Source organism: Lagopus muta, chromosome 1, assembly GCF_023343835.1.
Source record: "Lagopus muta isolate bLagMut1 chromosome 1, bLagMut1 primary, whole genome shotgun sequence".
Lineage (NCBI taxonomy): Eukaryota > Metazoa > Chordata > Aves > Galliformes > Phasianidae > Lagopus > Lagopus muta.
The window spans coordinates 69,212,651-69,237,946 of record NC_064433.1 but is presented as its reverse complement, the minus strand read 5'-3'; the positions used below and the strand labels follow the sequence as shown (position 1 = coordinate 69,237,946).

The following is a 25,296-nucleotide window of genomic DNA, read 5'->3' as shown; positions in this document are numbered from 1 at the left end:
ACAGTAATAAAGGCAGCAATTTGATTTCATCTGTGGATAATAAACTGGTTTCACATTGCAATAAAAGTGGTGCTTATGTTTTATTAATATTTATTAGCACTTATTGATGTTAGGGTTTAGTTGTTATCTTTTCTTCACATCACAGCCATTTTATAAAAAAAATCAAGTTAAATTGCTACACAGTAAGCAATTAAAAGTGTTAGTATATGTGTGAGAGAGAAAAATAAAATCTGTTTATGGAGATACATCTATGTGGAAGGCCAGACCATCACTGCCTAGGAATCTAGAGTTGTGCTCAAAGCAATGGACTTATGTAGGTTTATAGTAGCTAGAATACTTGCCCCCTGAATGCCTATAAGCATTGTTCTGCTTTTCATGTCATAATTATTTGTATGGGCTTCCTGTTGTTTAACTATATATTTTTGAATTCATTGCTTTGACTCTATGCAGTGCCTGAGATTATGCTCAGCATTCAGTGCTCTTGTGTGACGTGTGAAGGATTGCTACCTTGAAGGATACTGTGAGTCAGAGAGGGATCTGATCCAAATTTAACCAAATTTGTTCTCCTCTAAATTTAGAGATCAGCTGAATGGCAAGACAGATATACTTCAGATTCCATCGGTGACAAGGACAGTGTTGGCGGATTGCTGTTAACAGCTATATTGTGTATTTTTGATACTCATATATGTGTATGTGTGGGAAAAGACTATATACTAACTTATTTATTATGAGCCTGTTTCTTCTTTGGCTGCTTTAAATCATTCGTAGGTTTGATGTTGCTTCAGTACAGATAATTCTTGTGCAGAAGGTGTTCTGTAGACTGGCGTCATATTTTTTTGCCCTTCAAGTAGAAAGGTTTGCATTGGACTTGGATTTTTATTAGTTTGAACTCTGAAATGTAAACGCTTTTTAAGTAGGCCAGGTACCAGACAAGGTAAGAGAAGCTAAAATTGTTTTTCTTAATGTTACAATCAGGTTTCAATATCCTAATTTCAGAGAATAGGTTCAAATCTTGTTCTGCGGCTGAGCATGACCCCAAGTTTAACTTTACCATGTGCATAATTTGCATCTTCAGTAGAATTAATCCTGTGCTTGTAACTGAGTTTGTATTTTCCTGCTTTTCTCTGCTGAGATCTTAATCTTTTTGATTATTTTAATTCTTTGCCCAAATATTGTGCTTGGAGATTTGGCCAGCAAAACCAAAAGCCTGTCTCCTTTGCTTTTATACAAGATATTTAGTTAATGGGGATAACTGTTTTTAACTCAGTCAGGTCCTTATTATAGACTTCAGTTTAGCCTGTTCCTTGTATTGATTTTATTAAGACTCCAGCAACTGTCATCAAATTTGCGTGCACAATGTTGGATTGTGATATTACAAACAATTCTATTGCTGTGTCCCTCACTGAATCAAAGAAGACTGGCTGCATTAGTTAGTTTTTTTACTGAACTAGCGGTGATTGAATTGGTGAATACTAGGAAGAGGCTGACAACTTTGATAAGATTAAAGTAACATTGTATTTCCTGTAGTTTGCTGAAGCAGCAGTGATGATTTGAGGATCTTATCTGCGTGTTTACCCCTTATGTGTGTAAAATGATCACACCAGTCATCCGTACTTAATTTAATGTGATACACTCTTCTCTTTCAGGAGTGAGTTTGCCAGAATATTCAAAAAGACAGCTATTTTAGCATAATAGTAATGAGAATCTGACAGAAATTTGGCAGGGATACTACAAGATATGACCAGACAAGACTATGTGGTGATTAATTAGCAGTTGCTCTAGTAAAATCCCACTACCCTATTTACTGATTTCAATGTGTTTTCTTCAGAGTGAACCATTACATCACTCTCTTTTCCCTGCCCTTATCTTTTCAAAATATCCAGCCAATAATCTGTGATCTACTGGCATGTACAACTTCTTAACATTTCTTGTTTTGTGGGATATTGGACACTACATTTGTTAGTATTGCTGGAAAAGTCCAACCTTCCTACGAAGTACAAGCAGTTAAGCAGCTGCAGGTCTCTGCCGAATCTGTATTCTTAATGTGGCTTAAAAGCCAGAGTAAGTGGCTTTCAATGACACCACGATGTTCAGAGTGCTTATTCTTAGTTCTCAGGTCTTGAGGAATATGAGATCAAACTGGTTCCTTGTCCAAAATTTTCCTGAATTTAGAAATTATTATGTAGTATCAAAAATCAACATCAATGTGTGTCTCGACAGGCAATCTTTTCTCATTACATACTTTAATAAGTTGGAGTTCATAACTCTGTTCAAGGAAAAAGTATGATTCAACAAAATCTATGAGTGAAGGAGTGTGAATTTGAAATGTCTCCACTGAAGTCAAATAGAGTAGTACCAGATTTGTACCAGAAATCATTCAAAAATTTTCATTGCTATATGCAAGATTACACGGCTAGCACATTTCTAACCATTTTCCTAATAGCAGTAAAATAGGCTTAGTATGTCATTAATAATGATTACATTTTCTTTGAAAAGAAACTTCTCATTAAAAGAAAAATAAGTCTTTGTGACCCGTTTATCCTAATTTTCATGATTTTCAATTTACAGTGTCAGGGTTTAGACTGCACAGAACTTTCTTATCTGCAAATAGAATGTAGAACCACATACGTACCATCCTTTGTCAGCATTTTGCTTTTGGGGTCAAGACCATTATATAAGCAAACTTTTTTTGTTACAGACAGTCATTCTGAAAAATTAAAAGAAAAGCTAGTAAAGTTAGCTCCCTGGCAGTTTATGTGGATTTGAGATACCATTGTCCAATTAAAAAAAGAAGTTTTTCCCCTTTTGTTTCTGGGAATGATTATGGATTGATATCGTGATCTTTGCGATGATCTCAGTGTGGATATACACACAGACCTTTGTTGAACTGAATCATGGTTTGTAACGGTTCATGGTGCTGCCTTTATGAAGACTTTATTAGCTAAGTACATAAGCTGAAAACACAGGACTTACTTTCTTCCTTTGTCTTTTATTTTTAGCAAAAAGTTTATACGGGATCTTCAAAAATATTGCACTGCTGAAGTAAATTTAACTGTCTTGAGCTCAAAACTCTCATATGTATCTATATGTGTACATATAGATATGTATCATATATATAATGATATGTATATGTATCTATATGTATACATATTAATTCAAGTCTAATTTGCCAAATCCTATTACTACTGACAAATCGATACAGAAGATCAGGCTTTCTGTTTGGATCCTTGAAGTATCATTTACATTTTTACGTGCTTTCTGTAGAGTGTATCACCTTCCAAAACTAAAAAATGTGCTGTATTCGGAGTATTTTCTTTTAATTAGAAGAAGGCACCTAAATAACATTACAAAGATTTTGCACAGCTGCAATCCCAGAACTGTGGAATGCTGAAGTTAAGAATTCAATAAGAACGGTAATTCAGCCGTGTTGTACTAAGGCAGTATTTCCCACTGGGTTTGTTGATGGGCAGGTGGCTCAATATTGCTGAGTAGCCTGCCTAAAAAATAAATACAGCAAGCTTATGGGATGTTATGTACATTCAAATGAACATTTCTTGGTAAAATTATTGCTTCCTTTCTTCTAACTATTTTAACAGTAAAATTATAAGTCAAATTTAAACATGCTTAATGTGAATTTTTGGCAAAGACTTCATGCTCCTTCCCCAGGCTTATGCTCAAAGAAGCTGCTTTCGGTAACAACAAGCAGTCATGATAGCTGAGTTCATCAAATAAATTGCTTTCTCCATGGAGGTTGGCACCATCAGGCCATTTTTCTTTTCCCCTGCTTTTGTGTTTTTCGTCCCCCTTCTCCATCCCCGGCTACGAAACATTGCTCTTCCCCTTGCCTTTATTTTGTTGCTTTCTTCCTCTCATATTTCAACCAGCAGAAAACTTTCTTCATGCTGGTTAGCAAGTTGAATTATCTCTGCTATGTGTCTGACAAAAAGGACTGTGTGGCAGTGAGCAATAAGATCGTCTCAAGCTGTCACTCCCCTCACGTTTCCAGAGTGACTGAAGAATGCATAATAAAAATCAGAGCCTGAACTGCTAAACCAGCTCTGAGCCCTTTGGGCGGAATGATGTGGAAGGCACTCTTCATTTCTTGTAGCTGATGGGAGCCTGTGTGGGCCATTCCAGCAGGCAAGGGTTCCTCAGTCGGTACAGAACAACGGTCATTTCTCCCATTATTTTTCTTCCCACCACCTTCTCATCCCAGCCTTCATATCCTGCAGTAGGGATGCAGCAGCAGTGCCTTTACTGCCGTGCCTCTGCTGGAGGTTTTGCTCCTGCTCGATCTAGCTTGAGAGAGTCAAGGCTCTGCTGTACATAGACTTTCCCCTTTACTGAAATATACTTTCAGAGACAGTAAACAGAGAATAAGTAATTTGAAGGCATTAGTCATTAAAAACAACATTGACCTGGAAGAGCTTAGGAGTTTAACAGCAAACCCTATGAATAAGCTGTGTAACAGACTCTAGGTGTGATCACAGTTGCAGAGCAGTGTTGTGCAGCTCAGTGAGACCGTACTCATTTGTGCAGGAGGTGGAGATCATTAATTGGGTTTGATTTTTGAATAAAGCTTCAAGCCGCGGAACGGGTATCTTCATCTTAATGCAGTTTGCATAGCTGAACTTTTTTCTTAAAGAAACGTAGAGTGTGATCTAATGACTGAAGAAAAATGCTGACTCTTTCTTTTGATAAAAATAACAGGGTCTTAAAAAAAGATACTAACCAGTAAATAAGGTGATGGAAGCTGTGTTTAAGGATAGGTATTTGGCGCAGCTCTTCATCCTCTTGTGGAAGGAGGCATGGATCTTCTAAAGCAAGAAAGTCATTAATTTCATGCAACATTCCATTGCCAGAATACTTGTCCACAGTGTCATCAAACTGTGTTTGTGTATCCAAGGTTGCCCAGATGGGGATGCGCAAGCAGCAAGAAGTAAAGACAGTTCTCTGAAAAGTCTGAATGCTGTGAGATAGCATTATATTAAGTGGTGCTCTGAAAAGCCTTGGAGCTGTGGTGACAGCAGAAAATTCTGCTTTCCTTCTGCTTATTCCTCTCTGATACGTCCAACTAGCTTTGCTACCACATGTGGACTTCCTTGCCCATGGGGATGAATAACACAGAAGCAGTGAAGAATTTGGTTGCATGGTTGTGTTCACAACAGATTTGAGATTTAGAAAGGTGCCTTTTTTTGGTACAAGTTTAGCACAGGGGGGGAAAGAAAAAATACATATGCATATGTCTTGCAGAAACTTCAGTTACATCCAAGCACACTGTGATTTTACTGGGTGATTATACGGAAAAATAAAAGCATTCCACTGTTCAGGTTAGCTAGAGAATAGTAACTATCCAGGACTATTGAGCTAAGGCACAGCAAGTTTGAAGTCAAATGAACTTGGAGGTTGCATACAGTGCTTGGCTTTTATATAAAGCAAGCTCAAGGTTGAATGCAGCATTCAAGTTGTAAAATGGATGTAGAACGGGTAAAAAAAACCTGCAATTACTTCAGTGACGATCCATTCAGGTTAAGAATTTTCATCTTTGCTGTTGCCATAGCAATCTGTTCCCCTGTCACTACCACATTAAAAATCCATTCTGTAAAACTGTTGTTGCCAATATTGAACACATAACAGACAAAAACATTTTTTTAATAGCTTAGATATCTTATTTGCAGTGGGAAGAAGACCTAGATCTTAAGGAGATGCATGTGTACTTAAAAAGAAAAAGAAGATTAGTATTTCTGTAGTACATTGAAGGAACACAATGTTTGCACTGCATTATTTATGTCAGTATAAAATAGTTTGCAAATAATACAGCAATGCAGTGTCAGTTGAACTCAAATAATTTGAACTCTTCTGCTAAGCTACAACAAACCCATATGTTCCCAAGTTAAGTATTTATTTTGGTAACATGCTGTAGGAGCAGGCTTTTGAAACTACATGGCTATTTAACCTTCTGCAAGGTTCAGATCACTGAGTCTGATTCTCTACAGGGATTGATTTTGGAGGTTTCACCTGTACTGGAATAATTAGAGAATGGGAGAGGAGTTGTGGCTGCTTACAGTTCTATGTAAGTGATCTAAGCAGAAATTACTCGTCTACCAAGCTCATCAATGACTTCAGATGGGTGTTGAATTGTAGGAACAGGTCCTTAAGCTTTTATTAGTGCATCTAAATGAGGGGTGATGGAGAAGAATTTGTAATTCAAAGCTAACATAGCAAGAGATGGTCTGACAAATCTATTTATCAAAGCTGATTAATATTCAAATATCTTTCAGTAAAAAAAGAGATACATACCTGTGTGTGCATGTACAGATACATGTTTATATGTATTTATTCAGAGCTGAGATGCAGAAGTTCAGTAAAATCACAAATAATAAATGAAATAAAATAATAAAAACTCAGGAATTGACTAATGAAGTCATAAGATAGCAAGCAGTAGAAAATTGAACATACAGCCTTTAGTCTGATCACCAACAATGTAAATCTCTCTATTTGTGGCTCAGCATCTCTGGTCTTTGTCCTTTAAATTTTTATGTTCTGTCCATGTTCTTTGTTTCATGTTTTATGTCTTACACTTGCCAATGTCCCCACATACTTCTGCTTCTCAGTTAACTCTGAGAGCTTGGATCAAGGGAGAATGTTGATTTTATTCAGAAGAAGCATTGGAGGAGAAGATAAAGCCAATAGTTGCAATGCTATTGAGCTTTAATGGAATTAATGGTGAGAAATGATTCTATTTTTTTAGCTGCATTTAGCAGGATCTTCTAAACTTCCCCCTTTTTTTTTAACACAAGCTTAACTATTTTTTGTTCTTTAATGCAACTGTATCCTTCACTTTTGAGGTGTCAGGATTAGTTTTCTTTTAAGATATTATTATTAATTGTTACATATTGTAGCAAACTACTTGTTGGGGCTGTCTGAACAAGATGCTTCCTATTTTATTATGTTGGCCCATGACAACTGAGGGTGATGCTGGTGGTATGACAGTAGAAGTTGAACCCTCCCATCAATATTTCATTACATTTTGTTGTTGTGTGACAGATGGCAGCAGAGGGGCAGTCTGGCAAAATGGTGTCTGAGATGGAAGTGCATATGAAGCAAAGGTATGCAACTGAATTCCTCCATGTGGAAAAAATGGCATCCTTTGATATTCATCAATGCTTGCTCAGTGTTGATGGAGACCAAACCATGGATCTTAGCACAGAGAGGTGGTGGGGGTTGCATTTCAGTAGTGGTGACAGCAGCATGAAATCCACATCCCAGGCAGCCATGGAGATTTTTATGAGCGCAGCATGCAGGCTCCTGTTCATTGTTGGCAAAAATGCATAGCTAATGATGGAGAGTATGTTGAAAAATAGTTTTCTGTAGCTGAGAATGTGCTCTATCAAATAGTGTTATTGTGCTCTTCGTATCTGATGTAGTTTCCATGGAAATAAACAGAAAGTATTACTTTTGGAGCAACCTACATCCATATTATTTAACTTGCTTCTCTTCACCTGTTTTTGCAATTCAAAATGTGACCCTTCAGAACATGCTACTGGGTGACATTTACTCAAGGGCTTAAACTGCAGATCTCGTACACTGTGAACTTGCTTGTTTGTAGGCAAACAGAAACTTGGCTCTTAATTTCCCCCTGTCACTTCTCATTTTGGTTCTCTTTCCGCACTGTAGGTATTTCAGGGGGTCAGCAGAAAAACCCAAGCAGACTTAGATAGAAGAAAGATTTGAAGTTATCTTTGACTTTTATAGACCTTTTTTATTAAAATGCTCAGAGCTGTAAATGTAGTAATAAGAAACTCATTTATCTTGACAAAAGTGCTGCCATAAACTATTCAGCACTCATAAAATAACCTTTTAAATTATTGTTTCTGCTGGTATCGATAAATTCATACAAAGTGCTTAAAGGTCAGGCATTGCCAGAAAAATGTCTTTTCAGCTTGTTAATTAAAGGTTTATAAGAATGTGCACCAGCTTGCTCTTTGGACAAATTGGAAAAAGGGAAGGAGAAAATAAAACCCTGCACGGGTGGAAATTAAGGTGTGGGATTAGTGAGTGATGAGTGTTTGATCCTTCAGGCTCACCACGGCAAGCCTGGACAGTTTGGGAGTGAAAATAGTTGTCACTGACCTAAAAGTTAGCTGAGTCAAACGTGGCTCTACATCAACAGACAAGATGACATTAATCAACAGTGTGGATCAGACACTTGAAATAGGAAGTCTGTCTTGCTTTTCCACCTGTACGGAAGTTTAGCCCTTACAACGTTATTTTGCCTCCAAATGTCAATTTTTTCATCACTGAAATGGAGACAGTAGCACTGAGTTCTCTGAAATAAAAGACGAGATGTGTTCTAGGAACAGTTCAGAGTTTTCTGTTGCTGAATTCTGCTTGTACAACATCTTGACCTATTTATTTTCCATGCTGAGAGACAATAACAAACTAACGCAAACAGTGAATATTAAAATAGATTCTTAAATAGACTCCTGTCTGAATGTACTCCAGTGCCATTATTACTGAGTGAGATCAAGATTTTGAATTTTCCCTCAGCCATGTGATTTATGCGCTGACACTGCTTGAATATTAAATAACAGATCCTTACCATAAAAACATTTGTAAACAGTAGGCTGCATCTTTGTCACTGAAAATTTCATAACCCGAGAATGCCGTAATTTGTTTTTGCTCTCTTGAGATGGCTGCAGAACTCCTACTTCAGGAAAATAAATCTGAAGAATTTTTTCAGGGCGCAGGTGACAGAACTAATGATAGTTCATTCCTCTGATACACACAGACAATACATCCTGCCTTTGTTTTCAGGTGAAGCCAAGAGAACGGCGTAGAGCAGTTTTATGGCTTTTTTTTTGGTTTCTTATCATTCATGTTCACAGCTCCAGCGCTGTGTGTTTTTAAACATAACAGAACTGGCACAGCAATGCACCTAGAGGCTGAGATGAGCTCCTTTCTCAGAGGATAGAGGCATTCTATTCCAGACACATTTTTTTCCTCCTCCCGTGATTGATATTTGAAGTAGTACAAAAAAGGAGATTTGTTACTCACGTGAAGTTTCTGTGCATCCTAACAGTTGATAACCACATCTTATCTAACTTCTGAGTAATTTGATTCTTATCTTTATAGTCAATTCCCAATTTCATTCAGTGTCAGCGCTTCTGATTTTGATACATGGTATTCTGTTGGACAGTGTGAAAATCCTTGCAAATCCAGTCATATCTGCAGGAATATGAATATCTGAATATGAGTTTTCAAGGTCTGTGGTGGCATATATAGAAAAGGTAAGAAGCCACACTTTAAGCATGACCTTCCTGAAGGAGGAACTTCTTGTTACAGTTTGCAGTTGTGGGTTATGTGCAGCCCATGAGAAGTTGTGATGTTTGCAGGGAAAACCTGGGCTCACTGCATTACCAAAGAAATCTCATTTTATTAATTAATAGTGCTGGGATGCAGAGAAAATGTACATCATATTGCATGAAATATGTAAATTTTCAGATTATCTGAGTTTGTAAATTCCTTTTTGTTTTCCATTGTAAAAGGCAAAACAACTGAGCTGAGTTAATGTAGCTCATGATAATACAAAACAGGGAGATAATACAAAACCTACATCTACTAGGTGGCCATACAGCAAGTGGCTTCTCAAGTTCTCCTTCCCTTCAGGAATTCCTTGTGTCATCCTCCCCAGCGTGTAAGACCATCATATAGTAGAGAGGGCAAACAAGCCATTCACGCAGATAGTTTTTTGTATCCTTCCTGTTTTTATTCTCTATGTCCCTCTATAGGGAACGCTGCAGTGGAAACACCCCATTCACTTCCTCACTTTGCTGACAGTACTCATGTGGGAAGGTAAAACTTGCTAATTCCTGTGTCTTGAGGTAGAAATGGTGTTGGGTTTTTTTTTTCTCTCTTTGGTCAAGACAAATTTTGGGGTATATTTTTACTTGGGCAATCCAGGTGGGTACTGATAATCTATGAGCACTCAGGAAAAATGATCTTGCATGCTTACAGATATACAACTCTCCTTGGTGATTGACTCTGGCAATTTTTAAACTTTCTTGAAGATACAAAACCACACAACCAAGTGTCTCAAAGAAAAGTGGCAGTGTTGAAACATAAGCTCTGTATGACAGGTTTATTAAAAATATTATGCATAAAAATGCATGGCATTCTTATCAAACACTGTAGTTAAAATGAAGCAGACTATTTTATGACTCTGATTTTGAAGTCTGAGAAGAACTCATCAACACGGACCTAACACAGTCTCTCTTTGCTTGAACTGACTTAATTATACTTTCATTTTTATTGACAAATTTCATTATCAGTTTGGGGTAACATCAGCATATTTTATTTTGCTGTCCATGATCCAATATCTTTGTTCTGAGGAGACTTAAGTTCAGAGAAATTCACTGGAACCTGTTTTTCTTTTGTTATTAGTCGTTTCTAGCAACCAAATACATTTTTTCAGGTTTGTTTTGTGTTTGGTTTTTTTTTTTTTTTTTTTTTTTTTTTTTTCCCAGTGACTATGTCTCCCATGCTCTTATAATGGCAGTCATGTTCTTGCATATATTGCCACATTATTCCAACAGCAATTAGGAAACATTAGATAGAAGTTATACAAACTTGTCTTAAGAATACTGGCCAGTTAACTAAAATATGAACTGCGTAACAGGGTGAATGAGTGGAAGAAGGTAAAGGGGAAAAGCTAGAAATATTCTTTAGATGTAGGACCCACTGAGTTATCTATCTTTTTTTTTGGAGGAAAGAAGTACAAGCTATTTACAACATCTCAGATTCAGTATTTCAGAAGCATCTGTGGGTGTCTTGGAAAAGATCTACCATTCAGACTGTCTGAAATAAATGTCATACCTCTATCTACAGCACTATAGATGGATGAAAAGCCAGCAAAGTAGTGAGGCTGAACAGTCACTGAGATTTTTTTAGGGGGAGAGGGGGAATTTAAATGTATTTGACAGTATTACAAAAGCATGTTTTACTTGTTCTGTTGATGTCCTTCTGTATTCATAAGCGAGGAAGACATTACTGGGTTAACAGGCTCTCTGCTTAGAAAAGTATCTTTATGAGAAAGACATTTACTCATTGAAGGAACTACATCAGATCTCTTAAATAAATTTTTAATCAAATTCTTATTTGAGGGAAGGGTGAATACAGGTAGATGGTAATAGCTGCTGCATTGGCCCAAATGGATGCTGTCATGGAATCAAAGAATGGACTGGGTTGAAAAGGACCACAATGATCATGTAGTGTCAGCCCCCCTACCATATGCAGGGTCGCCAACCACCAGACCAGGCTGCCCAGAGCCACATCCAGCCTGGGCTTGAATGCCTCCAGGGATGGGGCATCCACAGCCTCCTTGGGCAACCTGTTCCAGTGTGTCACCACCCTCTGTGTGGAAAAACTTCCTCCTAATATCTAACCTAAAGCTCCCCGTCTCAGTTTAAGACCCCCACCCTCATAAACAGCTGTCCTAGATGAATGTTATGTTACAGTGCGTTAAAGCAGATTTATAAGTAGCTTCCCATTTTAATAATTCAGTATTTAATGTTTACTAAACACAGTGAACTTCTCTTATGACCCTGGCAACCATGCAGTGCATCACCTTCTAGTGCACATTTTGAAGTCTTGTGATGGTGCATTTCACCTTTCTTTTGAAAACAAGCCTAGACAGTCTTCTGTTGTTGCCACATGATTGTTTGCTGTGTGTACCAAAAAAAATACACCCAATGCACAATAATGAGGCACATCCTTCGCACTCATAGTTAGGAGATGCTCTAAGAAGGCACTGGCTTTAATGAGCAGTTCTTTGAAGTTAAAGAGAAGGGAAAGTAACTCTTTAGTCCAAGTGGATTGGGAAGGGAAGCTCTGTGTAGAGTAGAGCCTGGGCAAGCTATGCCTGTATTTTAATCCTTGTTCTATTGTTTTGTGTTTGTTGTTTTTTTTTCAACAGACTTTGGGAACTATCACTGCAGTGCCCATTAAGGTTCCTCAGGTCAGCTCCTTGCAGAGGTTGGCAGGACAAGGACCAGCAGTGCTACCTCAGGTACGAAATACAGTTCCATGTGTTGTTTAATATGCATTCAGCTGTGTTCCCATCTAGTGCCAAAGTCTGTGTAGGTTTGCACACCCATTTGACTGAACAAATTTAGTAGATCTTGTATGTTACTGGGCAACTCACCTTCAGTGAGTTGAAAAGCAGAGCTATGATTTTCTCCAATTTGTGAAGAAAAGAAATATCAGATATATTTTGGGAGTATACTGTTAGCACAATGAAAAGTCATAAGAAAAAAAACAACTCAGATGCATTGTGAAAGAACAAAATACATATGGCAAACTGTAAATTTAGGCTTTGTAAAATGAATCACAAATCATGGATGCAAAAATCTGCAAATCTGTAATTAAAAAAGGGAGGTGGAAGTATTAACCTTTCTGTTCAGGATTTAGACTCAAACATTCTTTTTCTAACTTACTTACTTTATCTATGTTTATCCCAGTATAGAGATTTGTCTTAACTAACCCAGATGCCAGACTGAGAGTCTGTGTAGAGGTGAAAGTATTAGGTCATCTATGCTCACACCTTGAGACCTGAATTTTCTTTTCTGAATATCCAGCATAGTTTCCCTAATCATACACTTTGTTCCCCATTTCAGCCCTTCTTCTCAAAAGCTTTAGATGTCATTTTCAACATGTGTAGTGGTTATTCTTTCTGAGTCATGATTATTAAGTGCAGATGTATTGTTCTTTGTGTAGCCCTCAGAGGTCTATTTTTCATATTTGAACATTTTTCTAACATTGAATTCAATGTTAGGTCTTCCTATTGTTCCTTTATTTATTTTTTTTTCCTAATATTTTCTTAGTGGCAGAATCTAGTAGCAGATCTATGAACTAAATCTGCCTGGAGGAAGGAGTATTTGTATTTCCAAGATAAAGTTCTTAAATTCTCTCTTTAAATTACATTTTGTAGAAAACAAAGCTGTGAACATAAAGTGAAGGTCATAGTTTTCTTATCAAGTTCAAGTCTTTGCTTTTCAGCTGCTCTTATGGCATAATGACACATTGATTCTTTGCCATTTTGGGGTGTCAAAGATGAGCAGATTGTTCCTGGAAATAGATGAAGTTCAACAGCATTGGAAAGACCTGTAACAGGGACTTAAATTATTGTTAAGGTTATGTTTTAGCAGTGATGATGGCATTGCAAATGCTGCACTTAGTGAAGCATCGATGTTCTTATACTTGTGTTAAACAGAAAAATTTTCCTTGTGTTAGATTCAATTTTGAAGAGTTAAAGAAAGTGGAATAACATGTTTTTTTTATCTATCTTTCTCTTGAGCTCATGGCAGTATTTGTATTTGTGTTTCTCTTTTTCGTTTGTGTTCTAGAACAGTCTTTAATTTCAGGCCTGTTTTTGCAGTTGTGCTTGGTATTAATGAAATATCAATGTTTCTGCAGCAGCCTTGCGCCATAGTTTACTAAATTTTCTATTTCATACAGACAACATTGGAAATAACCACACAGCAATCTCACTTCTATCAGAACTAAAACTAAAGTATGCAGCTACATATAAGACCTCATTATCAGGAGTACTTATTTTCTGTGTGTTTTCTGAGTTTGCACAGGCCTAGATCTCCTTCAGCAATAGCCTCACCCCACTTGCAAGCTGTCTCCTCTGCAGCTCATTCTGGTCTGTATGTTCATCTCCTGCTCAAAGCCTGCAGAGAACTTTAAAATTTCCATACCATTTCCTGGAGAAGAACTCTCCCACCCACCAAAACTTTCTGCTTGATGTTTAACAAAGATCAAGTTTTCATTCTGAAATTATTTTGGAAATGAAGGGATGTTTAGTATCTTCCAGGAGGAGCTGGAAAACATGCTTTACTGAGTCCTGTCACAATCCATGTCCTCTTAGCTATTGTGCATCAGTTTTGGTTACAGGGCAGGCTGGCTACTAACCTTATTTTGTCCCCCCTGGGTGACCTCCATAGCTTGCGTACCTTGTTCTGAGTTGGTGGTGCAATGCTACCATTCCAGGACTGATTTTCTGAGAGGCAGCTTTGTCACTGTTGCCCAAACATATTAACAAGTAGGGCTTGAATGAGTTTGGCATTTGCGAAAACCCTACTCCAGTGCCCTCGTAGCAGCAAATTAAAGGGACAGCTTTTTCACAACAAACCAGAATTCATTACACCTCTAGAATACAACCGATCACAGAAGAGGCTGAAGCAGTACAATGTCCACATTCATGCATATTATCCAAGGCTGAACATTGTTCTGCATCCCAACCTTCCCCAGCCTCCACCTGTGCAACGTCTGGCTTTACTAATGGGTAATGAAGAGCCCCTAAGAGCAATGAAATCATGGCAGCAAAGGTTTCAGTAAGCCCACCAGCATGCCTACCTTCTTACTCAAGCAGCGAAGTTTAACTGCAGTTTGTGCTACTGTAGCATCAGGTACAGGGACAATCTCTTGGACTGGCTTAATCATGTCTATATGTTCCTCTCTTCTTATCTATGGAGTGGTTGAAGGCCTGATATGGCCCTTTGTATTTATATTTTGATGCTTTCATTGTTCCTCATCAAGACTCTTGATTTACCTCAATGCAGTCAACCAGAAAATCACCATACAAGTAAACCGAGGCACTTAGCTATACTTACAGGAAACAATACATGCAGCTTTCTCATTCTCCACATTTGTATGGATACAAATTACAAATTTATTTTGATCATTTGAATGGGTTTATGATATGACCCCCTGGGAGTTCTTCCATATGGGGAATAAAGATTCAAAATTTGCATATTCACAAATGATAGCAAAATCCCATCACTTTTTGCAGTACTGCTATTAAAGAGAGCACAAACAAACATTAATTACAAGTTCATTGCATAATACAAACAATATTTCTTTAGGCATTCATTATTTGCCAAAACAAGATTCTTTGGCAGACTTTTTTCTAAATTTTTTTTTCCAGAATATGCAGTTATTTTTGTTTTCATCAAATAAATACAATTTCTGCTATGGGCTGCAATATTTGGGATTTTAATTCTATAGAATAATGGAATATCTCAATTCGAAAGGGATTCACAGTGGATCGACAAGCCCAGCTCATGATCCCACACAGTACCACCCAAAGCAAAACTCCTCTGCTCTGGGCTCAAGAGGGACCAAGGAACCTCAGCTGATTCTCATACATCTTCCTCTCCAGACCTTTCACCATCTTTGCAGCCCTCCTTTGGATGCTCTCTAATAGTTTTATGTTCTTCTTGTATTGTGATGCCCAAACCTGCACACAGGACTTGAGATGAGGACATAAAAGTGTAGAGCAGAGCAGGACAATCCAGATCTAATTTTTCATCTTACATTGGCCTTTGAGGCTTCCAGTTGAGTGAGATATTTTTAAACTGCAGACTCTCCACTTCACTCTCAGAAGGAACTTGTGGAGTTCTTATACTGAAACACACAGGTGATGCGGTCTAATTCTCAAGCTGTTCCTCTGCTCGATGGCACTCATTAACTGTAAGGAGGGGTGGTCCCTTTGCAGGCTGGGCTGCAGATTCCAGCTGAGGTGCAGAAAATCTGTTTGTTTGAACCTTTTTACATAGAAATGTCACTCAGTGTATCCACTTGAAGGCACATGAAAAAAAAATCTTAGTTTCAGTTCTTCCAGCGGAGCATTTTCAATAAAGCAGTCAAGGTATTAAAATAAACCTCCCATTTTGTTGTCTGTAATTTGGGCCCAATCCAGTTCTTGTTGAAATTAATAGAGAGATTGTGATGATTTGAAGAGCAGTTAAATCAGATTATAATGCTATTTCCCTGACCTATTTTTCCACTCTTGGTTGAAGGCAGGGCTTGAGATTGCTTTGCTCGTGACATTCCTGACTAGAATAGTGCAGAGCTGTGTGGCAGAAGCACATGGTGGAACTATCACGTAGATTAATGGTGAACAGAAACAGGAACTGTTTTACATAACATGTGCATGTTTTTCAATAGACCCTAGCCAATTCTGCTGTCAAGTGCTGCCTATTTTTTCTCTTCAGGAGTGATTTTATTGTGTGTCATTCAGTAGGATCTGCATTCAGTCACTAGACTGTAGGCTGCATTGGGGCAGAAATGGCTTTGTTACCCTACTTTTTTTCTTTGCAGGTACAGCATGAGCCCAACCAGAGGCTGTGGTCTCTACATGTTCCCATAACCTAAAAGCACATTTGCATTTATAACACTTCTTGTCATAGTTATCATCCGCACAGTTCCACTAGCAGCTGCTACTTCTCTTCACATGTGTACCCAAACCAACTCCTGGCTTCCTTGGTGACAGTACTTGTGGAAAATTTTTTGAAAGGAAAACAACCCTTCTAGCCAGCACCTGCGCTGTGCAATAGCAGGAAAAGTGTTCTCACAGACTGGACCTCTCTGTTTGTATCCTAAGTCTAAAACAATCATTACTTTCGAATATAATATGTGAAGACTGGGCATAGGCATAAAAAAATGGAAAAAATATTATTACTAACTGTGAGTTGGCCTTTGTGAAGCTGGGAAAGAAGCTGTCTGATGTGCATGTCTGTATCAGAAGTTAAACTGAATTGTTCAAGAGAGACAAAAGTGTTTTATTGTTTGTTTGAGTATGGAACAGTGGAATTGGGCAAAGTCATTATTACAGTGTCAGAGGAGAAAAGGACTATAATCCCCTAAGGCATGTCATGCACCTTTCTGCTACATAACCTACTGCACTTCAAAGGGGATGTGTTGGAATGCTAGTGGAGAAAGAGGCATAATCTAATTCAAGGTATCTTAATCAGCATGGTGTATAACCTAGCAAAGGGTTTTCCAATAATATTTAATATTCATTGCCTGTATGCATGCAGAAAGCATGGAAACAAAATTGCAAAAAGCAAAGGGAAAGGTTTGCATAGGTCTGGCTGAAAAATGTAGCCCTTAAAAAATATATTGTTAATCTGTTTTATTCTGTATAAGGTTTTATGCTGTGCTTGTCACTGTATTTGGAACGCCTTCCAGTAAGCAGAAAGATTAACATCTGTTGTAAGCTATTTCTTCTCTCATGCTTTCCCTTTGGGAAGAAGCATGTGCAGCTGAGTGTTCTGGTTAGCGTTTCTTTTTATCAGTTTGCTGATTTTTAATAGGCATGTTACTATTAATTACATGCCTCTGTATATTTCTGTCAAAGGAGGGTAACACAGAAAATATTTATTGTCAAAATGATATAGTTTATGTTCTGTGCTCTTAGAGAAGAAGGTTGAGTCCTCTCCCTGTGTAAGCATCAGTCTGGCTGAAGAGATTCACTGCACCATGGATGCATGAACTCTTCCGCTTATCATACAGAGTTTCATGGGAAGATAGAATGGGGCAGGGTGGGATGGTATGGAATAGAATAAAACAGAACAGATCAGAACAGAATGGAATGGAATGTTTGAAGGGACCTTCAGAGATCACTGAGTCGGACTGCCTGACCACTTTGGGCCTAGCCCAGTCAAAGTATGTTTTTGAGGGCATTGTTAAAATACTCCTTGAACACTGACAGACATGGGCACCAACCACCTCTATAGGAAGTCTGCTCCAGTGCTTGAGCACCCTCATGATGAAAACATGGGAATTTGTGGGAATCTTGGTGACCTGCTCATGGATAGGTCTGATAGGCAGGCTGCGTTGCTGATAGAATCATGGGTTTTCTGGAGCATACAGAGTGCTTCATGCTAGGTATTTTGCATTGCTCTAGTGCAGCCAAGATGGAAGAAGATGTGAATAAGGTGCTATGATTATAACTGTTCCTTGTAGATGAGACTGTGCTGGCAGTTGGCCCTGGCAAGAAATCCAGTTTGCTGGAAAAAGATGAGTATGTACATGAAGCAAAATGGGCTGTACCCAGATACAAGCTTTCCAAAATACCTCCCTCTGTTTTCTCTATCTGATTTTCTGTTCATTATGAGGGAACCGATCTGTGGTAGTTGTGAAGGAGAAGAACTGGATGTTACTTGTCCTTGACTTCTTCAGAGCTAACCAGTGTCATGAGCATTTTGAAAAGAATCTGGAAAAGACCGATCTCCACGATAGTCTGCAAATAAGAACCAAAAATATCCATACAACCTCCAGGAAAGATTGAAGCAGTTCTAACATTCAACATTGTGCCTTCTCCACTGTTAAAGTCTCATGCTTCTCCAGATAAAGTTTTTTTGGTTTTGACAAGTCAGGGCTGGTCAGATTATTATAACGTGCCATTATTATCTAGAATCACAAAAAGATTTTAATGTGATGGGCAACATTACACTGTGACATTCCCATCTTTAAAGTGACACCAGAATGTCACTTAGGGAAACGCAGCTGTGTGGGATGGTCCAGAGCCCAACCCTAAATGTATAAGGATAGGAAGAAAGTGGACAGATGTTCACTGGGTTGTGCCTAAAGTCTTCATGGACACCTTGTAGATAAATTAAAGCAAGTTAATCACAGATGAGTATCTGAGAGAGAAGCAAGCTGGCTTGTAATACTGAAGAGAGTAGAAATAGAAGTGAGTTATTGACTGGTGTGTTTAATCACAGTCTAGCTTTTATATTTCTATTGTAATCCTAAACAATAAGGATTACATTCTTTTCTCAGAGGCACACAGATAACTGTATATTCAAGAACAGGATCACTGTGCAGAAGGAAAAAGCAGAAATCCTTGTCAACTTCAACCCGTACTTGTTAATTTTTTTTTAAATTATATTGATTTAAATTTGCTGGTTTAATAGTAGTTTTCCCCTTTGTAAATGGATAAGAGCTACTTTATGAATCATCATCTCAATAGCTCCAATGCCAAACTAGAAAATACAGTCAGTATAATTGAGGAGAAAATGTGGGTTTCATTAGCAAAAGTCGGTTAAGTTCCTGTGAAAATGCAGTTTGTGTTTGAAATGCTGATAATGTTTTTAATAAAGAACTCCCACCTGACTGCCTCCCACCGACATCTGCAGAAAGCAGAGTTGGCAGATTCCAGCACAAACAACGCTCTCAGTTTCTCTTTCTGTAGCATCAAGCAAGGCTGAAGGAGAAAAAAAAAATGAGATGAAATACTTTCATTAACCTGGGTTAACTATGTTACCTGGGTGTCCCCTTGTCACTAAAGTTGTCTATCCACGACTAACAAGTTGAAATACCAAAAAACAGTAGGTGTGTGATCCAGAGGAAAATATCCAGTGTAGAGCATATGATTTGGAAAAAAAAAAAAGAAAGTCAAAATGTAACAGAATGATTCTTCATTTGCATGGCAGGTAGAATGAGAGACTAAGTTTCATTCTCAGGTGCTAACTGTGGTTCTGGCCAACAAGAATTTCTGTTGATTTCAGTGAAGAAAAAGACTTCTTCCCTGTTTCAGCCTTTCCAGAGCAGCAAGGATTGGAAATGTGGGCTGCAGAACTTGCTTGAGTTTCACCCTTCATTTCATACAATTCTTCTCCTATCTCAGGGACAGATGAAGACATTAAAGAAAGTCTGATATTTTGTGGGGGTGGGGTTCATTGAGCAGAGTCATCTTGCTCAGCATTTTTTCATAGTACACACTGAAGATAAAACTTTGTTTTTGTGAGGCTCCATCAGTGGGAAGGAAGAAAAGTCCATGTGGATCTGCAGTCACTTGTGTTTTTGAATCTTGCCACTGTGGCAAGAAAATAATCTGTGTTTATTTTGACTGTGATCAGACCAATCTGACGACAACAGAAGCTAATCAAGAAAGATACTAAAAATCAATAAAAGTAGAAATGCTTTTATTTGGGGCTGCTGGATGTTAGGGTATGTCATTACTGTGAAGTTATGAAGAACCTGTTTTTCTGCCCAATTTTTATTGATTTAAAAAAAAGATGGAGAAAGTCAGTCCTCAGCTGACATAAATAGATATAGCTTTACTGAAGTCACTGTGCATCTGTTCATTCTGGTGAAGGTTATAATTACCCCATATTGCAATCATTTTATCAGCCATAGCTAATGTTTTCTGTGTGATCCTCTAAAGCTTTTCAAGAATGAAAGCTCTGTCTGCTGCTCCCAGCACTTTGCCTCTGTGACATATGAATTGTGCCAAATACATTTTGAGTTTTTGTTTTTAAGCTCCGAGTACAAGGGTGAAGTGAAAATAAAGTGTGAATAATGGTCTTTCTCTCAAAGGCAATGTGATATTGCGTTGAGCTGAAAAATTTGCTCTCATACATATCGCCCCTGCCAGTATGAAGGGCTGATTGATGCTGAGCACGATCCAGCTTATATCTAGTACTGGGAAGGGGGAGGGCTTTTCAGTGCTGCTGACAAAGCTATAGCAACATCCAGGACTGGAGGCTGAACTTAGGCAAAATTCAACCTTGCAATAAAATGCCACTTGCAAGCATGATAAAATATTAGAAGTTTTTGGGGCTGACGATGAATTCATCATTAAGAAGTCCTCCATATTTTCTGTTAAAATAAAACTTCAGTTTCTGGGATAAATTGTATGGCCATTTTGTGACTTGGAGGATCATGATGATCTCTTTTGGTTTTTGTAATTGAAGTTCTCTTGATATCTTTTCTTTCTCACTGGGCCACGAAGACAATGTATTTGCCAGAATTCTCAGAGAACCTGCAGATCTGCACAGAGATAACAATTCTCATTAAGTCCCGTCCTAAAGGACTACATATCATTGCCCACAGAGATGGGAATAATTGTGTTTTCATTCTCATCTCCCCCATACTTGCTTGGGTTGGGTCTTGAGGGCTTGTTTTGTAAGGGTTTTTCTTTTTTACCTTTTTCTTTACTACAGCACAGGAGTGGTTTACCTGATAGGACATAGATTGCCCATAATCACAGTTGATTCTGTCAGTGGTGACGCATATCAGGCTCTGCCACTGCAGCCACTTAGCCATACGTGCACCTCTGTGGTATGCAACAATTTCTGCACTTGAGAACTGGAATGATGTTTCAGTGTAATGGAAGCCTTTGGCTTCACATAGGGGCATCTAGATGGAGTTTAATGATATGGGATGCTCAAGAAGGCATGCTAGTCACAAGAGTTGATTCCCTTCTGATCTCAAACTCTTTAAATACATGAAATTAGAGGTTGCTGAACAAAAGAGCACTCTGCATCTCTCACTGAATCTGGCTCCCTGTTTTTTGCTGGTCTGAAAAGCCACCTAATGAATTCCCAGGTCTGGAAATATCTTCTCTTGCAGGTTACTTGAGAAATACCATGGTTGTCTGAATAATGCTGTCTAAAATAAAATGTTGTTGTTATCGAGGTTATTGAGCAAACTTGAGAACAACGTGACATTGTGAAATCACTGTATTCAAGCATCAGCTCTTCCTCTACTACATTTATAGCCCTGGTAGTATCACATTCTGTTTTGACAGCTGTCAGAAGTTAAATGAAAGATATTTGAGGAGAGGAAGTGTTGAGCTACAGGAGAAACAGTTGCAGTTTCTCTTTGTGACACACATGCTGTCTGTTACTCTTCCTCTTCCCTTCTCCTCTTCCAAACTTAGGCCCCTTTTATTTGCCATGACGTCTGGTGGGGGCTGGTACCATGCAACCTGTGCTACTTGCAGTGGAAGAGGATTTTCATCATCTTGTATGTAAAAGACAGTCCATACTCTGCTCCTATATTTTCTCCTGTTCCTTGGTGACTCTTAGACGACTGCTTTGCAGTGCAGGGAAGGAATCTGTTAGCTCACTCTTTATCTTTTTTCTTCCCAATTGACACAGTTTATTCTTATTACTGTAGCAGATAATGTGAACTCTGTTAGAGATCTTCCCATTAGCACTACTGAACACTTAACACTCAGTGCTACGATTCATAGGTGTTAGAGCACTGTGGATAGGAAAGGGTTTCTACGCATGTTTTCTTTTTTTGGATCCATGTCTGTGGGCTGTGGAAAGAAATACTGTTTAAACTTTAACTTATTTTTGCTTTAATTTGTGCTAGGAGCACCTTAAACTTTCCCGATATCAACTCTTAATTGCTCTGTAATAAGTGTGCTTTCACAACTATGAATTTGTCAGAGAATTTGCGGAGCCTTGGAATAGGAAGAGCGCTATACCTTCTTTGTATCACAAGGTGGCAGAAAATGCCCAGCTTATCTTCTTCATAGTCTCATAGAGTAGCTTGGATTCTTGTGCTGTACCACTGAGAAATTGTATTGGATACATCAATACACAGACCTTTTTAGGGAATAAGTTACTTTGAAATATGAAGTCTGCATAAGTGGGCAGGAAGATCTGATTATATAGGAAAGTCATATGCAGACATCCACAACTTGCAGAATTTGCATAATTGCATAAAAAGCCTGTATAAAATCTGTTGAAGTATTACACTCATCAATATATATATAGGTAATGGTGTAGAAAAGATAGCTATAGAGTTAGAGTATATATAGGAACTTAATTTTCAGTAGACTTTTGATTAAATGTAAACATGCAAGTGACAGTGACAGATAACAGTAGATCTATATAGACTGCCTGACAGTTTTTGGCTAAAAAAACTATTGAGACGATTTGTTTTCAGACTTGATTATTTCTCAGGGACTGCTACATCGAGTCTTTGATCTGAGAGCTACTATTTATTTTCTCTCTCTCACCCTCTGTGTATGTGAGCTTATCTGTTTGTGTGCTTGCAATATTTCTGCTGGTAACTGGTGTTGCATTAATTTACAATTAAAAAACATTGAAGAAGAAATAGAAACATTTAGAAGTTTGCCAGACAGCTTAGAATTAAATTTCGATTTTTTTTTGGCTGAGAGAATACATTTTAACTGTATTTTGCCAAGCGTCTCAGACTTCTTCTGAATAATGGCACTATTTCTGTGAACGTGTCTCTGAGCACATGGGCTTGAACAGCTTGTTAAAGGCTTACATATGAGAGACTTACATAAGGTATAGGAGGGAAAATGGTATTGTTATGAAAGTGTAAAAATAGATATTACAATATCTGCTTGTGTAATTGACTGATCCAGACATGAACAAGGTGCATTAAGTGTCTGTCTCTGCTTCATGCTGCGATTGCACTGGCGGTTTTTCATGTAAGAAGCATTAGTTTTGTGAAATGCCTGAGTGAGGATGGTTTTAAACCAAACCTCTGGGCATTGCTTTTGAAAATTAGATCATTACCAAGTTGTCATTATGAAGTTAAATATAAACTCCTGTCTAAAATATCTTGGACAAGATATGTCTGGTATCTTAACTAAGTAAATTAAGTAATCCCTATGTTAAATGTGTGAATCTGAACTCACTGAACAGAGGAAAAATAGAAGAAAAAAAAAAATTGGGTTCTTGTCAGAATATCTTGAGTGTGGTTTGTCCTAGTTTAGTGTAGTTTTGAGACATTTTGCATCTGAAAGTCCTTCCAGTGTCAATCCAAAGCTGTGAGTGAACATCCTGGCTTCCAGCTTTGTTGCTTATCTGTTGCCACACCTTGGGCATGGCCTCCAGCCTGGCTCGACTTACTTTTTCACTTTCCATTTGCCTTAATTGCTTGTAGTTCATACACCCCTAAGATGGACTGTAATTCTGATGCGTATTTGTACTGTTCATTGAATTTAGGACCAAGTGGTAACTGAGGGCTAAGCTACTGAAACACAAAGAGCTGAAATACATATGTCGCAAGTATTCTTCTTGAGAGATGGGTATGGCTCCTCCTTGACAGAGGCTGATGGCCAGCCCTGAGAGGTGATTTTCCCTACATCAGTACATCCCTGTCTTTTCATTCAGTGGTGTACTAAGGCTGGAGGATGGATGCAGCAGAACTGGAAGGGCACAGGCAGCTGTTTCCAGTGCCTGTCTGCTGCAGCTTGTCATTTTGTTTCACAGTATGGAGGGTGCGAGAAGTGACAGGATGAAATAAGCACACAAGGAGCCAGCTGCTTTATGTGGCCATGTTAACGAATAAGCCAGGAGTGAAGTTAACTTCATGTGAAGCAGTTTAAATTATTTATTTTCAATTCTAGAACTGTAGTTACCACGTTGTTCAGTCAGAGCCCTGTTGACAGGCTGACATTAATTACTCCACATAAAGGTGCAGCCTGCACAAACACTGGCAAATGGCTTCCCCTCCATCCGTGGAAGTGCCTTCTGTGCTCACCCACAACAGTGAATCAACTCTTTACTTACAGGAACAAAATATTAAGTTCAGCAGTTGTGGGCATTTTTTTTTCTCCCTTTCTGCTTTGGATGGAACATCCTTACTGAGAACCAAATGTGGCTCAAGTAACTTGTATGGATGTGTGCTAATAAAAGGGTGGGACTGACTTTTTACTCCCTTCTTGTTCAGCATTGCAATGAGTTAGGGACTACAGAGTGGCTCAGTTGAGGAGTGGAGGGAATACAATTACAGGCAAATGAATAGCTGTCAACCTGGAGTTGCAGTGTTACGTTTTTGTAGATGCTCTTGTTGCATGGCTAACACAATTTTAGTCTATGGGCAGAGTTTATCCCATATGTTGGATTATGCCCAATAACATCTAATTTTTTTTTCAGGTTAGGCCAAAGACCCTGATTCCAGACAGCCTCCCTATTTCCCCATGCAGAGACCAACCATCCAAGCAGCCTCCAACCTTCCAAAAGGCGACCGTCGTCAGCATCAAAAATCCCAGCCCTGCCCTCCCCACTGCCAACAACACCGTCAGCCATGTAGAGACGCCTAACAGCCAGGCACAGAGCGTCACCGATCCTACCCCTCTCTCATCGCCTCTGAGCAGTGCCGGTGTGGCCTACGCCATCATCTCCACCTCCCCCAGCAATGCAGCCCCTATCAGCACCAGCGCTACTGTCTCTGTGGTCAATGACAGCATCAAAGTGCAGCCACTCCTCATCAGCACCGATAGCAAGGTAGGTTCAGTTTCGTGCTGCCTTCAAGTTGCCAAACAAGGGAATTATGATGCAGATGTGAGCAGGATGTTCACAGAATCACTGAGGTGGGAAGGGATTTCTGCTGCGTCCCAGCTCAAGCGGGGACACCGTGAGCAGTGTGCTCAGGACCACATCCATGTGGCTTCTGGAGATTTCTGAGGAGACTTCACAACCTCTGGGCAGCCTGTGCCAATGCTCTGACACTTGCACAGCAGAGAATTGCTTCCTGGTATTCAGAGGGAACCTCCTCTGCTCCAATTTGTGCCCATTGGCTCTGATTCTGGCACTGGACACCATTGAGAAGAGCCCACTTCCTTCTTCTGTCTACCTTCTCTTCATGGATTTGTACATGTTGAATAGATACCCTGAAGCGTCCTCTTCTCCAGGCTGACAAGGCCCGCTGTTTCAGCCTTTCCTCATGGAA

At 38.8% G+C, this 25,296-nt stretch overlaps 1 protein-coding gene across 1 annotated transcript in view; it reads left to right on the top strand.

Moving 5' to 3' along the window:
• The window catches only part of PHF21B (PHD finger protein 21B), a 61,074-nt gene that overhangs the window by 8,298 nt on the left and 27,480 nt on the right, over positions 1-25,296 (top strand). Inside the window, exons 2-3 of the mRNA XM_048933959.1 lie at positions 11,975-12,067; positions 24,501-24,851. Of these exons, the coding sequence (XP_048789916.1) occupies positions 11,975-12,067; positions 24,501-24,851 (444 nt within the window). The remainder of the gene's footprint in view (positions 1-11,974; positions 12,068-24,500; positions 24,852-25,296) is intronic.